Source organism: Zosterops lateralis (assembly GCF_965231275.1).
Source record: "Zosterops lateralis genome assembly, chromosome: 17".
Taxonomy (NCBI): domain Eukaryota; kingdom Metazoa; phylum Chordata; class Aves; order Passeriformes; family Zosteropidae; genus Zosterops; species Zosterops lateralis.
In genome coordinates, this window is record NC_139777.1 from 2050538 (window position 1) to 2064936 (window position 14399).

Here is a 14399-nt window from a genome sequence, read left to right on the forward strand (position 1 = left end):
CTTTTTAGAACTTATTTTTTGAGACAATTTCCCACCAAACCATCTTAGCTGGAGGAAATAAACAGCCTCAGCAAGGCAGTCATTTGTCTTGGTTCTGGTTCCAGGAGACACTGAGAATCAGTTTTCCAGCCTGGTTATGTTGTTTGGCCCCATGGTGTAGGGAACAGTTATTTGCAGATGTGTGCTCTTGCTGGGAAGTTGGTGGGAGCTGGCTCAGAATCGCTGCCAATGTTTTCAGCCCTTGATGCAGGAAGCTTCAGGAAGTCAAGCTGGGTTTGCTGGATGTTGCAGAGTAGCCTTCATTCCTCCAGCAGACACCTTCTGCTGCTCTGCTGAGGGAGAAATGGGAAGGGTTGTGCTGCTCTGAGGAGCCAGACTGTGGGTTATTGGTGAGGGAGAGCCTCCTGAAAAGTTTGTACTTGCCCATTTCCCAGTGACTTGGCTTCAGGAAAATACAAGTAAGATCCCTCATGGTAAAATGTCATCACTGCTCTTACAAGTCCCAACCAAGGGCAGCTCAGGGTACCTCATTTGATCCTCTTTCCCCAGCTCTCAGCTTAATGACGGGAATCAATAATTTTAGAAGCCTTTTCCAACCTTTAGAATTCTTTGATTCCTTGATAACCAGCTTCCAGACAACCTGTTTTTTCAGCCCATCTTGTACACTTGCTGGAGCAGGCTGCAGGTAGCCCAGGCTGCAGGTAGCCCACATTGCTGTAGGATTTTATCTGCTCCTGCCTTCCTTACACCCTGAGCGAGTCTGCTGAGGAATCGCCCCTGATGAATGAGTAACGCAGCTCCGCAGCTGGGAGGGTGCGACCCGTTTGTCGGATTAGTAATAAACCAAAGGTCTCATCTTGGGTTATCTTGGTCTTCTGGACCTGGACCTACCCTGAGCAGAGCTGTGTGGGGGTGGTTGGAGGTTGGGCAAACCCTGGGCACACAGCCTTGTGTGTCAGCACATCTCAGGCTGCTCTGCTTCCCCGAAGTGTTCAGTGTTTGTGGTGAAGGACTCAGGTGAAGACTAACCTGCCCCACTTTGTAATTAATGCTGGCATTTGCTTTGCTTCATTTAATTATGCACAACTCACATGCAATTAGAAGCACTCTTTCCCTTCAGCAAAGTAGGAATCTCTGGAATAAACCAGATGGGTGGGAACTATATGGAAAATCCAGCAAACCCCAAACTCGGTGTAATGGGAGGGTTTTTCAGGCAGAGTCATTTTTGCACTGACAGCAGCGTCGCTCGCTGTATAAAAGTCTGTTGTAAAGAGCTTGCTGCAGGTGTGGAGGTGAAGAGTGAAAGGTGTGAAGGCTTTAAGCAAAAGCATTTGTGTTTGCAGCCAGGACAGGCTGAGCGGGTTGTGTTGGGCAAAGTAATCTCGGGAGCGGCTGGAAATTCCAGTGGATAAAGTTAATAGCCGTTCCAGTGGATGTGGAAATGGAAATAAAATAGCACCTTATAACATTGCAGCTGCTTTCCCTGGCGTGGCCCCTGCCTTGCTGTGAGTAACCGCCTTTGTGGAGCTCAGTGGTGCTCTTATCTTCAGACTCCATGGGTTTTTTTTTTTTTTCTGAGTGGAGCAGTTGTGTCGAGTTCCTGACAACTGCAGAGGTCTTGGAGCCTTCCATTGTCAATTAGCAGCTTCTTGGTAATACGGCCTTAAAAAAGGGGGAAGAAGTGAAAATAAATCTGATTTTTAATTGCCTCAGTAGAGCAGGGCCTTGGGTGTTGGAATATTTTAGCACCTGCCCAGCTCAACAGTTGCTTATTGTTCCTGGGTTTTACAGCAGAGCCTGAAATGCTGGTGTGCAGCTGTGGGCAGGCAGGGATTGAGTGAAGGGCTGGGACCAGGCAGCAGGAAACCTGAGAGGTGCCAGGAGAGATTTCTGGGCTTGCTGAGAAAAGTTGAGGATCATTCAGCATGGAAGTGTTTGCAGGTGAAGCGAGCTGTGCTTCAGTGCCAGATTTCAGGGCTGTTCAGCTCTGGAGGGTTTGCTGTGTGAGCTGTACGTTCTGTCTGGGATGTTGGAGCACCGAAGGCAGTGCTGGAGCCTTGCCATTCTCCTGTCCCCTTTTTGCTGGGGAGGAGGATGAGCCAGATTCTGTTTCTGTGTGTCAGCAGCAAAGCTGCTGCCCAATCCCAAGGCCAAACCCACAGCAGCAGAGCTTGGCATGCGTGTGCTTTATGTCTGCTGTTGATGTTTAATTAAGAAAATAACCTCCCTAATTTTATCTTGGTTGCCTGGGGCTGGGTTAAGGTGGTCAGGGAAGGGCACAGGGCAGTGCTCAGGGTGGTGATTCTGAGAGTGTGGATTTCTACAAGAGCTTCTCCCTGGACATGATCCAGAGCATTACAGCTGCTGGCCTCAGGGCATTCTGGATCCTTCCCTTTTTGCCCTCTTCCCTGAGATTTTTATGATCAGCAGTTGCAGTTAGTGAGTGGGGGGCTAATGATGCATAAGACCCCCTGTCTTCTATGCTTTTGCTGTTTCTTTTCTCCTTCAAGCAGCTCCAAAGGCTGTGAAGTTTGTTAGTGTTCAGTAACTGGGGCGGACACTTTGCCACCAGCTCTGGAGAATTGCAACAATCTTGTTTAAGGGGAAAAGAAAAAAAATGCAGGTTTTTTCACAAGCTTTGAATCTCCTGTGCTTCATTTTGGTTTTTTTAAGAGATACTTCTTCCCAAAGTGTTAAAAACACACCCTTGGAGCTGCTGCAGCAAAGCTGATCTTAGGGCATAGTAAAAGGTTTAATGTATTTTTGTAGGATCCCTTTACAATTCCCATGAGAGAACCCTGCTGAGGAAAACAGAAGTACAAAAAAAATTCAACATTTGTTAAAAAAAAAAAAAAAAAAAAAAAAGCAGAACCAAGCCCACTCTCCAGGTATAACCAACTGCATCACATTTAACAGGTATAAGATGTTTGAGCTCGATGTGACTCGTTGGTGCAGTTGCTATCACTGGATAATGTGCCTTTACAGCCTGCCAGGTCTGTGTCAGAGACGTGCAACTACATGTGGCTGGTTTCTTTCCTCCCCCATCCTGGAAAAATAAATCCCTGCTGTCTAGCCATGGAGGAGTAGGCATTTTTTCCCCAGCATATAATCTTTGGTATTCCTATAGAAGATACTAAATATAAACACTGGGGCAGGTATCTTTGACTAAATAAGCCAAATGTGGAATAAGGGGGCTCTGCTTGATCTTGGAAGCAGGGGAGGATTACAGTTCCCTTTACAATTGGAAGCAGGGAGGATTTATGGGGTAGATTTGAAGATTTTCCAAACTTTCCCTTTTTCTGGCCAGTCCAAGCCATGTGTCATGACAGGGAAGACTCAGACCTGCAGCACTTTGTCCTGGTGTAGGGACAACCACATTGATGTGACAGGAGATGACAGAAGGGCTTTCCAGGTGACACAGCAGCAGTGCTGAGCAGGGGGACAGCAGGGTGGCCCCTGGGCTTGGAGGGTGGTGGTGGTCCTGCTCCAGGATGTGCACCATGCCCAGCAGCTGAGCCTTTGGGTCTGCAGGGACCTGAGATGTTTGAGTGCAGGGCCACCTGGCCTCCCCACATGGATCCTTCTGGAAAATCCAGCTCTGTCCTCTTCAGATGGTTTGCAATCATGGAGTGGGGAGAGCAGAGGTAGTTTATTTTTCTAAAGGCTGCTTTCCCTTTGTCCCCAGATCTCAGGAGCTGCACCTGAGGACCGAGGGGCATTCCTATCTCTCTGACCTGACCAAGCCATCAGACTTGGAGTTCATTGAAACCAAGAGGCCACGCCTGGAGCTGCTGCAGGACCCCCTGATGCGGCACTCGCCTCTCCTGAACCAGAGCCAGCAGGGAGGCACAGAGGATCTCTCAAAGGTAAGGGGCTGGTGGCCTGGCCCACCAGCATTTTGGGCTTGTGTAGAGCTGCCTTTGAGGCTCTGAGCTGCTGCTGAATTCATTGTAAATCGTGGTTCCCAGTGCATCAAGCATTGGGAGGTACTGGATGGTTTTCTCTGAGGTGGGGTGGCTATTTTGGGGGAACAGAAGCATATCAGCTTTCCCCATATCTGTTACAGTCATGGGCTTTTTTTACCAGGCTATTAGACCCACCAGAACAGTTTGGAAGCTCCTGTAGGCTGAATTAAGGATGGTCATGTCTGGCTTTTCTGGATACTCTGCCTTGATTTGATTTTTACTTGACGCTCCTCATTTATCACATCTCTTTATTTAATATTGATGTTTGAAGGGCTGGAATCGGTTTCTGGTGGTTCTTTAATATAATCTTCCCCAGGAAAGCCTCCCTTGTCCCAGTCTCATTTAACAAAGCAAATCGTTTACTTACAATTGTCCCCTCTGCACATGGAATAAATGTTGCAAAGAGAAATCCCTTGCTTGTGTGCCTGTTTGGATTTACTTTCATCTCCTCTCGGGGTAAATTGTATTTGATTTTACCTCCAGTTTGGACATGCTCCTGGTTGGCAGGAGAGCCTTGCTGGATAAATGTGCTGGGTGCAGCTGACTCTGATGTCAGTGCTGAGAGTCGGTGCAGCTGCAGGCTGGGCTTGGGAATTGCCTGAGCCCTCAGTGAAGTGAAAGGGAAGTCACATTCATAGCCAGGAAAATGGGAATAGTTTGCTATATCCCTGTAGGAGCTGTGTGAAATAACACACAAACAACAAAGCTCTTCCTGGGGAGTGCTGGGATATTCAGTCATTTCTTACCTGTACAATACTGGTGGGCTTTACCTGAGATCCCTCTGACCTCTCTTCAGTGAGAAGGTTATATAACTCTGGAGTAGTCCAGATGCCAAGGGAGGCCTGGAGCATCTGAAGCATCCTCAGGGGATGTTGGTTGGGTGGCTGATGAAGAAAATGCACTGTTGTCCACAAAACAAAATATAGCCCTCCTCAAAGATAGGAGGAAACCAGGATGACTTTTCTGTCTTCACTTTATTCCCACCAGCAGTTCTGTTCTGCCTCTCACCAGAAAACCATGGATTGTCTCAACTATTTGTTTCTAATAGGCAGAGCTGTTCTTGAGGAATCAGTTCATCAGTTTAGGGGCTGCATTTGCTTCTTGGTCTGTGACACATTTCCAAGAAGTACATGCATTTTATGGGGCTTAAAACATTTGTTAATGAAAGAGAGAGGGCTGAGATGCAATTCAGCAAGAGGAGATTATGCTTTTAGTGGAGCCATTTGTAATTTTAGAGTATGGAAGGAAGAAGAAAATGTGGTGTCCCTGACTGGTGAGAGCCTGAGTGGAGCTGGGATTAGTTGCTCTAAACTAGCAGGGGCTGCTTCCAGAATGGGTTTGATGGAGGACTGGATGATCTCAGTGCTGTTCAAGTGTCTGGGAGCAGAAGGCAGGGACACAGGGTCTGTCAGCCTTTGCAGCTTGGGAAATTGGGTTAATAGCAGTGTTTTGGCATTAGTCCTGTGCAGTTGTCCTCTCAGACTAGTCTGTATACTGCTGGTGGACATTAGGGCTGTGGAAAAGCTGCTGAAGCCAATGTATGCTCTGCTCTAAGCCTCAGCACGTTGGAGCTGCTCTGGCTGTGGGTCCAGGGGAAAAGCCAAGAGCCCTTTGGGCACAGCTCTGGGCAGTGGCAGATCTGGTGGTAGAACCTCTTCTTGCACCCACACTGAGCCAGCCACAGCTGAATTCATCACTGGGCTCTGAACTGACCACCCAGAACAGAAGATAAAGACCTTCCTCAGAGTCTGTGCTGAGGGAGACGTGTCCCAGAGCAGTGGCACACACACATGGTGGCAGGACATGTGTCCCAGTGACCAGAGCTGGAGAGAGATGTTTGCTGTTCTGTCTGTGCTGCTGACTCAGTGTCTGACAGAGTCGCTCAATACTTTATCTAGGGCAGCTCTGCCAGCTGGGTGAGCTCTTTGGGTGAGATGCACCACGTGAGCCCAGTATTGCTAAACACACTGCTGGTTGTTTAGACAGAGTATCCCAGGAGTTGTTCTCTTACCCGTTACCCCATTCCTCATTGTTGTAGTCACTGCGTGGGGAGGAGCTCGATTTACTCGCCGGGGTAAATAGTGCTAGGACTGGTTTTCATGGTGAATTTGCAGATTGAGCTCGTTTTTGCACAGTAAGAGCTCCACAAAGCCCTCAATAAAAAGGGTAGGGGTTTGGTTACACACTCTGGGCGCCAGCCTGACTGTCCCAGGGGATGTCCCTGGAATGGATGGTGCTCTAAGGCAGTGGATATCTCTTGGTCTCTCCTGGTTTCAGAGCAGCCATTGAGCTGAGATGCAGAATTAGGTCTGTGATGGGATGTAAGTTTAGCACATCCCTGATAACCATTGATAACTGGATTTACCAGTCTTCAGCCCAGGGGAGAGAAGTCAGCACCATTCCTGCACATTTCCTAGGCCTTTGTTTAGAGCCATAATCTGTGCTCTGAACACAGACGGAACAATTGATGGGGCAACTGCAGGTAACAGGCTTCAGAGTTTTCCCTCCTGCAAAGAGAAATGGATTTCTCATGTTTTTTGTTCCTCATCTACCTCTCCCAAACAGGAGGAGAGCTGGGCCCCTTAAACCCTGTTCAGTATCACTGCAGCCTCACTCCAAGCAAGGCTGTAAGGAGAAGCTCTTGAATCAGTGCATTTTCCCTGGAGAAAGCAGACACAATTTTGGGCAGCATTCCTTTCAAAAGCAGCAGCTTTCAGCTAAATCTCACTTGGACAAGTAAAATACTACCTTTCCTTATGAACCTCACATTGCTCATATCCTCAAACACTGGTGTTTCTTTTCAAGCCGGAGGCTGAAGGTTGTTTCCTTGCCTGCTTTACCTCACTTCAGCATCTTTTCCCCTGCTGTTGTGTGTTGTCATGCTGCTTTGAGTGCTGTGGTCCTGGGCTCCTGCTGCTGGATGTGGCCTGGAGGGGAGAAATGAAACCTCCCCATGCCCTCTGTGCCAGCTGGGCCTGGTGATTTTTCTCCCCAGGAGGGTTCTCCCTTTGGCTGACAGGAACCAGAACAACTAAAGCGGGGCTGTTTTTTCAGTCACTGCAAGCCTGGTTGTGGGATTCACTGCAAAAGCTGCTGTGGTGTGGCTTTGCCAGGTGTGTTCTTGGCAGAGAGGCAGGAGCTGGTTCCCAGGACCCTCCGTGGCTTCTGCTTTCTTTCCAATAAAGTCACGGATCTCCCTGATGTAACAGCAGGCAGGAGTAAAGCAGACAGCCCCAGAGCAGGCCAGTGATGTTGTGCACCATCCCTGTCCCTGCACACACATGGACAGGAACAGTGACCATGGCACATCTGGTCAATCAGTGCCTGCTCTCCCCTCTCCAGAGCTGGAGTTTCATCCTGCCTCTCCCCTTCCATCTCTTTTTATTCCTGTTACGCTTTCACTGTTTTCCCCATTTTTATGACTGCTCTTCCACTGCTTATGTGGTTTGCTGCTCCTTCCTATAGGATGTGAGTCAGTTGTGATCTGCATTTAGTCCCCTTGCAAGGGCTGGCTGCACTTCAGAGTGGCCTGTTGCTGGGACAGGAATTCACTTACAGGGAGCCATGTAATCCCACGGGAATGGGGCTGGGTGGAGGCTTAGGAAACCTGAACCGTGCTGCCATCTGCCCTGGCAGGCTGCTGGTCACTGGGTAAGTCTCTTCCCCTTTCTCTATCTCAGATTTCCCCATCTGTACAAGGGACAATGCTACTTCCCTCTTTTGTAAAATAATTAACAACTGTGGATGGAAAAAAGGCAATTAAGAAGCCATGTGTTGTTAAGACTTGGACTCTGCTTTACATTGTGCAAAGGTTTTAATTTCTTCCTTTTCTGCATGAGCATTTTTGTCGTGTTATGGACTGAAAAATTGAGTAAGAAAAGTGTATGGGGAGGGTAGTCTTGGAAAAGCTCTAAGGTCAGGAAATAGGTATGGCAAAACAGAAATTAGGGCAGAGGGTATTTTGCTTTCATGCATATCAATGTAGCTTTAAAAGCAATTAATTGAAAAAGGAGGAATTAACACATTTGAAATGCCTTTTTAATGATGCATTGAAGCCAGCAGCATACATGCCAAATTTCACACTGGCTGCCTGTTCCAGAGCCCAATTTACAATGAACTCCTGGAAGACAGGCTGTGGGATGGAAAAGGCTCTTGGCCAGGCTGCTCACTCCTGCCCTGGCTGTGGGCTGGCAGGGCACTGAGGACAGCAGAGAGGCCTTTTGGGAGCTCTGCTTCCTCCCCACTGCACTGGCTGGTGCCTTGGCAGTGCTGGTAACTGCTCCATCCCTCAATAGGGGAGAGGAGCAGGAGGCTCAGGTCTCTTTGCCGTGGTTACAGGGTGGAGGAGCAGTGCCACAGCTCCCAGCACACATAAACTGGGCCTTGCTGGTAAATCACCAGTTGCGTTTCAGCTCCGTGGCTTTGTTATGGGAACATCGATCTGTTGCTGGGATTAACCTCTCAGAGTTTCCAGTGGGTTGGTCTCGCAGTTATTAATGAAACTGGCTGGAACTTGTGTTGACCTTGGCAGAGGCCCCAGTTGGCTTGGAGGTAACTGGCAAAAGCATAATCTCTAATTGAGTAATCCAGGGCTGGGGGAAGGGAGCCGGGAAGGGATGGACACGCAGCAGCGCTTTGAACCGGGAGAGCCGCGGTGCTCCGGAGGGACGCGTGGGAGTGGAGGGCTCAGCACGGCGCTCACCAAGGGAATTAACAGGCACAACCAGGCTGCATCTCGATTCCGGCACCCCAGGCTCTCCCTCCTGGAGGAAACAGCCCGGAATTCCAGCGCCTCCCCATGATTTATTGCTGTGGAACAATAGCACGGAGGGGCTGGAGAATGGAACAAGCTGTGAGCGTCGGCCGGCCCTGGATGTGTGTCCTCCCGTAGCCTCTGAGTTTGCAGCGGGGATCACTCTGGGCTCTCCCTTCCCCACAGGAGGTTTGTTTTTCACTTGAGCAAAAGAGCTCTGGGCTTGTTTCTTGGGCTTTTGGGGAATGTCTCAGAGCAGGGAGGGAGAGGCTGGTTTCCCCAGCCATGCATGAGAAAGGGAGATGCTTCCTTGGCCAGCTGTGGCCAAGCCCTGCAGGACACCCAGGCAGAGGGATCCTGTGGAGCTGTGCTAGCACCAATGGACACACCAATGCTGCCAGTGTTGCTCCATCCCAGTTATCCCAAACCCAAGTGAGATGCAGAGACCTGTGCCAGTGCCTGGCTTGACCAGCCCTGTGGGAAATGAAATTCCTCAAACGCTCTGCCATGAAAAGAACTTCTTGTCCTGAGGAACTGTGGTGTGCTCCATGCTGTGTGGACTCCCCACCGCTTCTTGGAGAAGTGGACTTCTGTAGAAGCAGCTCTAACCTCAGATCTGAGCAGTGAAATGAAACAATTTTAGCGGGTACAAACACACCTACGTCTTTCCTGCTTTTGTCCTCTTTCCCCTGCAGAGAACAGCAGTTCTTGTTAACTCTACTTGCAGCTGTGCAGCTGAGCCAGTGGAGTTGGGCACCCATCAGGAGCAACTGGTGTGGGGTTGTGGAGTCCAGCAGCTCAAGTGGAGCTGGAGTTGTCGAGTCAGGAGGATCCTCCTGTGACGTGTTTGACACCCACCCATCTGCCGTGTGCTTGCTCACACTGTCGGCTTGTGCCTGATAAAAATCTGGTTGCAAAAAAAAAAAAAAAAAGTGATTTGGTGGGGTGGGGAATTTACGTTAGCGGAGCAATGATTCAAAGCTATTTCTGGGAAGATGAGGGACACGTTGGCATTCTCTGTGTCATTCCAAACATATTTAAAAGCTGAAATATTTGCGTTGTTCACGTTGCCACAGCACAAACACTTCTGGCTAGATTTTCCTCCCTGTTCCAAAGATAATTTCCAGATCATGGGAGGATGGGATGAGTGTCAGTGTGTCAACCTCTGCTCAGTGTGAACACACACCTTTGGGAGCGTGTGCCTGTGGTGTGCAGGCAGAGTGGCTCTCCTGCATGCCTGGCAGTCCATCCCATTGCCCACTGTGCCAGGATGGCTGCAGAGGGTGCTCAGCAGCCCATGCCATGCACCAGTGTGGTCAGGAAGCCAAGGGAAGAGCCTGAGGAATGTGGTATCTGGAATCTCCGTCCCGAGCATGGACTTGTGCTGCTTTCATTGGAAAAACAGATGCTTTTGGGCGTTGCATAGTCCTTGTGAGATGTTTGGCTGCTCCATCTGGACCTGGGCTGAGGGGCGAAGTATAGGAGCACTGTGATTGCAAGACAACTGGTTTCATTCCATTTCTCAGCTGAAGCTCCTGCTGCCAAAGAACTGAGAGGCTCGAGTATGGCAGGAAAAGCCCTCATGGGCTGCAGAAACATTCCAGAGGCGGGATGTAAAAACCTTTGACCCTTCCCTGAGCTGCCTGCAGCCAGACTCTCCCCTGCCCTGTCTGCTCCAGCCTGCAGTGGTCCTCGAGCCACAGACAGCAGGGCCAAGGCTCAGTGCAGCTGGAAAACCAACAGGAAAACTGATGGTGCCTCAAGCACAGGCTGTTTCACACTTCTTCAGCTCGTTTGTGGTGACCGACATCCAAAACAACCTTTTAAATTGCCTTTCAAGCCACAGCGGTGGCGAAGGACGGTGTGATGAGGCTGACTGCTCCTGGGAGCCTGCTTCATCATTTACATAATTGGACTTTTCTGTTCCACTCAGTCAATATTACAGGGCTCGAGCAGTGTGACACCTCACCTGAGCTGCTGGAGGGAAAGAGAGTCCCCTGACTTTGTGTGCCTCACCCCTGTAATTGGAAGAAATATTTCTGGCTCTGTGCTTGCAATAGGCAGTTTGCTGAGCTGGGTGTGCTGTGTGGATTCATGGGGACTTTTCTTCTCCATCTATGAAATGTTTGTACATGTTGTGTGTATTTATTTTATCTGATAGCAATAATTCTGATGTGCCTCGTTTTGTCCTGGAGATGGAGGAGAGAGGAGAGGTGGTTTGCTGCTTTGTCACTCCTCAGGTGGGACTTAGGAAATAATGATGGTATGGCAGGAACTGATACTGGTCTCCAGAGCATGAGGATGGTGTGGGGTGAGGTGAGGACAGCTGTGCCAGCCACTATTTTTGCCTGTGCTCAACCAGTTATGTTCATTTGCGTTAAAAAAGAACCCCTCTCCTGGAATAAAAGTCAAAGGAAGAATTTGGTCCTGGTAACAAGAAGGACATCCTGGCTATTTATTTTTCCCTTGCAGTCTCATCCTGATGTGTTTTTCTTTTTTTCCCTCATGTTCTGGGAGGGGGTGTGGTGCTGCTGGGCAGGGAGCATTGCTCCCACTCCTACCAGACCCAGGCACGCTCTGGGATGGGTTATGTGGGATTTGTCCAGTTAGTGCAGGCGACCAAGCAGCAGGAGATTGTTACCAATTTGCAAACACATGCATCTCACAGATGTTGTTCAGCATCCCTGCACGCCCCTCCTACCCAAGGCACTTCCTGGGAACAACTTGGGTGACTTCTCCATGGACATACAGCAGCGAGCACATTTTTGGCACTGTCCTTCTCGATGGCTGGGAAGTGCAGCCCATCAGCAATCCTGACTCACACAACAAAAGCCAGAGAGTTGTGACACCCATCAGATTGATTCTGGGCGCTGTGTTTTGAGGAGGAGGGTATTTCATGCTAATACCTTCTTTCCCAGCGTGGGGTGGAAGCTGTGGAGGAGATGCAACAGCAGTCAGTGGTGTTTGCCTGCTGCAGCTCGAGGGGATGGAGTGGGGGAGTGATTTCAGAGATGGATTTGGCAGAGACGAGGTGCTGCTCTTTGTGCCTGTGGTGATGGAGCTGTAATAACATATTGAACATGGCAACAGCCCTTGCTAAAGCTCTGTGACTTCACGTTCGTGCTTCGTGGAGCCTCATCTCTTAACAACACCCTCAGCATCCATAACAAGAGAGGAGCTGTCGAGTGCCAAAGGGCCTAGTTAAAATCACTCGCTGAAAACTTCCATTCTTTTGGACCTAAACTTGCTTTTTAAACAGAAAACTCCTTGGCTGTGTTTTAGGCAGAGCACATTCAGAGGGTTTTTTGGCTGTGCAGCCTGGTGCTGCCTGGGGGGGCCGGGGGGCGATGGACTCTGGTGTGTGTCAGGAATTCTGGCTGCGTGCTCAGCGAGCAGAGAGGGGTTGTTTTAGGACAAGCTGACAGGCCCTTGGCTTGTTCTGCTGCTCTCGAAAAATGTAATTCTAATTCTTGGCACCTTTTTCCAGGAGGATAAGGAGCGAGAGCACAGTGGAGCCTGTTCTCTCTGTCCTTGGAAATGGGATTTTACCCGGCGGCAGAGCAGTGTGCTCTGTCCTACCCCAGGTTTGGGGGAGCTAAAGCAGAAATCAGTGGAGAAGCAGTGCGGGATGAAATGACCTGAACCATCTACTTGCAGTCCTGACCTCTGTCTAGTTACTCTTTGGTCATCTCAGTGCTCTGACAGAGCATTTTCTGCTGTCCTCTGGCAGTGCCAAGCAGGAGAGGAGGAGATGGGCAATGGTTGTGGTGTTTCCCAGTCCTCTGCTGCATCCTGAGGGATTCTCCCAGGGCTGCAGAGCCCGTGGCATCCTGCTCCAGCACATGCCCACAGCAGATTTCTCTGCTGCCCTGGAGCTGTATCCTGTCCTCTGCCTGCACAGTAATGCTCCCTTAGGCTTGACTTTGAGCAACGTGCTCTGGTCACTGCCCCAACAGGGTCTGATTCCTCTCCTCCTGTGCTGTTCCCTGAGGAGCAGCAGTGATCCTTTCTGCCTTCTGATCTCCACTTTGGACTCTGTTGTTCCCACAACTGCTTAAAAAAGAACCTTGCTTTGTGCAGATCAAGCTGTTCCACATGGTTACGTGACCAAACCAAGCCCAGGCTTTTATTTCGAGCTGCTTTCCAGGTCTGTGTTATTTTATCTCATGCCAACCATCTCAGGTATGATGTAGAACAGAGTGCCCCCAGCAGTTAATGTGTTTCTGCCTCGGCAACAGAGAGAGTGGCAGATGTAAACACAAGAACATTGCAGGCTTTCAAACACTAAGAACTCCTAAAGAATAGGCAGGTGTGTGTATATAAATATATACAGTGCATTGTATGAAAGGCTTTCAATATGTTTGGAGAGAGATTTGTAAATTCGTGAATTCATGTACTTTTTATAAGTTTTTAAGTAATTGAAAAGCCTACATTTTTATAAGATATACACACAAATACGTATCTGTATATTTATACATGCTGCCTCCTATCCTTGTAAGCTGTTTTTTCAAAGGCTTCTTCTAGCCTTGTTCAGTGATTCTTCCTTCAGCTGCCACAAGGAGAAAGACTCCCAGTCTCAAGCAAAGCTAAATATTGATTTGAGTCAATCTGGGTGCACTTGGAGACATCACTAGTGTTCATGAATGCAGCATAATCACTGATTGGAGTGGGGAAATTTCATCATAAAGGCCCCAAAAGGGAGGTTTATTATTGCTTTCTTCCAAATGCCTGAATTTTATTAGCTTCAGTCATTCTTGGCAGGGCAGTGGAATGGGATTTTATAGTTAGCAAAGGAAAAGTAAACACAGTAATCATTTCACAGCCCTATGCCTGCCAAACCAAGATGGAAATTCCAGCCTTGGTGGGAAGCTGCTGCTTTGCTAACAGATAATAACAAATTCACTGTGGGCTTATTCTTGCTATGGGAGCTGAGACGTTCAGGTTTTTGTGTAATGCCCTGGTCTGGGGAAGCAGAGGTGCTTCATGGTTCTCTGCAGGAACAGGCTGGGCAGAGCTTTGTGGTTTGAGCAGCTCCCGTGGCCATTTACAGGTAGAAATGGTGTTTCTGCTCTGGGCCTTTGGGAACTGCTCTGTCCCGTGCTCTTGTTGGTTTTTGGTTTTTCCGTGGTCAGTCTGGCTCTGATCACAGAGCCGGGTGATGCTGAAGGTGTGACACATTGGAGACACCTCTGGATAGAGGGGAGGGTTATTACACCAAAAAAACTCTCCGTGGAAACCCAAAACTCTCACATAACTTTTATGTTGCATGTTTTCCTGAGCGTGTTGAGGTGCAGGGCTTGGCTGCCAGCTGAGACCTGGAGCAGCACCTGCCTGTGTTTCCTGGTGCTGGGGGATGCTGTTTCCTCCCACCCTCCTGCCCCTCCAGCTGGGGATGGTGCTGGGAGTGACCACAGGATGCGAGTTCCTGATGGAAAACCAGCGGAGGAAATGGCTCCTCAAACAAGCAGTGAATGTCGAGGCAGCCCCTGCCTACACCTCGAAACCACCTTTAATTTCTATTTCATCCACAGGTTTTACATCTGTAGTATTTCTTATCATACAATCATATCCATAAGTCCTTCCTGTCCCATCTTTCCCAACACGAGGCAGCCCCTTCCACGTGTCTGCACAATTACTGGAACAATAAAGCATTGAGCGCAGCCAGGGCTGATGGATGGTGC

General features: G+C 49.2%; 1 protein-coding gene across 1 annotated transcript in view; it reads left to right on the forward strand.

The window, feature by feature from the left end:
- The window catches only part of NCOR2 (nuclear receptor corepressor 2), a gene marked incomplete at its 5' end in the record, with an annotated part of 157478 nt that overhangs the window by 18205 nt on the left and 124874 nt on the right, over positions 1 to 14399 (forward strand). Inside the window, one exon of the mRNA XM_083874116.1 lies at positions 3686 to 3866. Within this exon, the coding sequence (XP_083730242.1) occupies positions 3686 to 3866 (181 nt within the window). The remainder of the gene's footprint in view (positions 1 to 3685; positions 3867 to 14399) is intronic.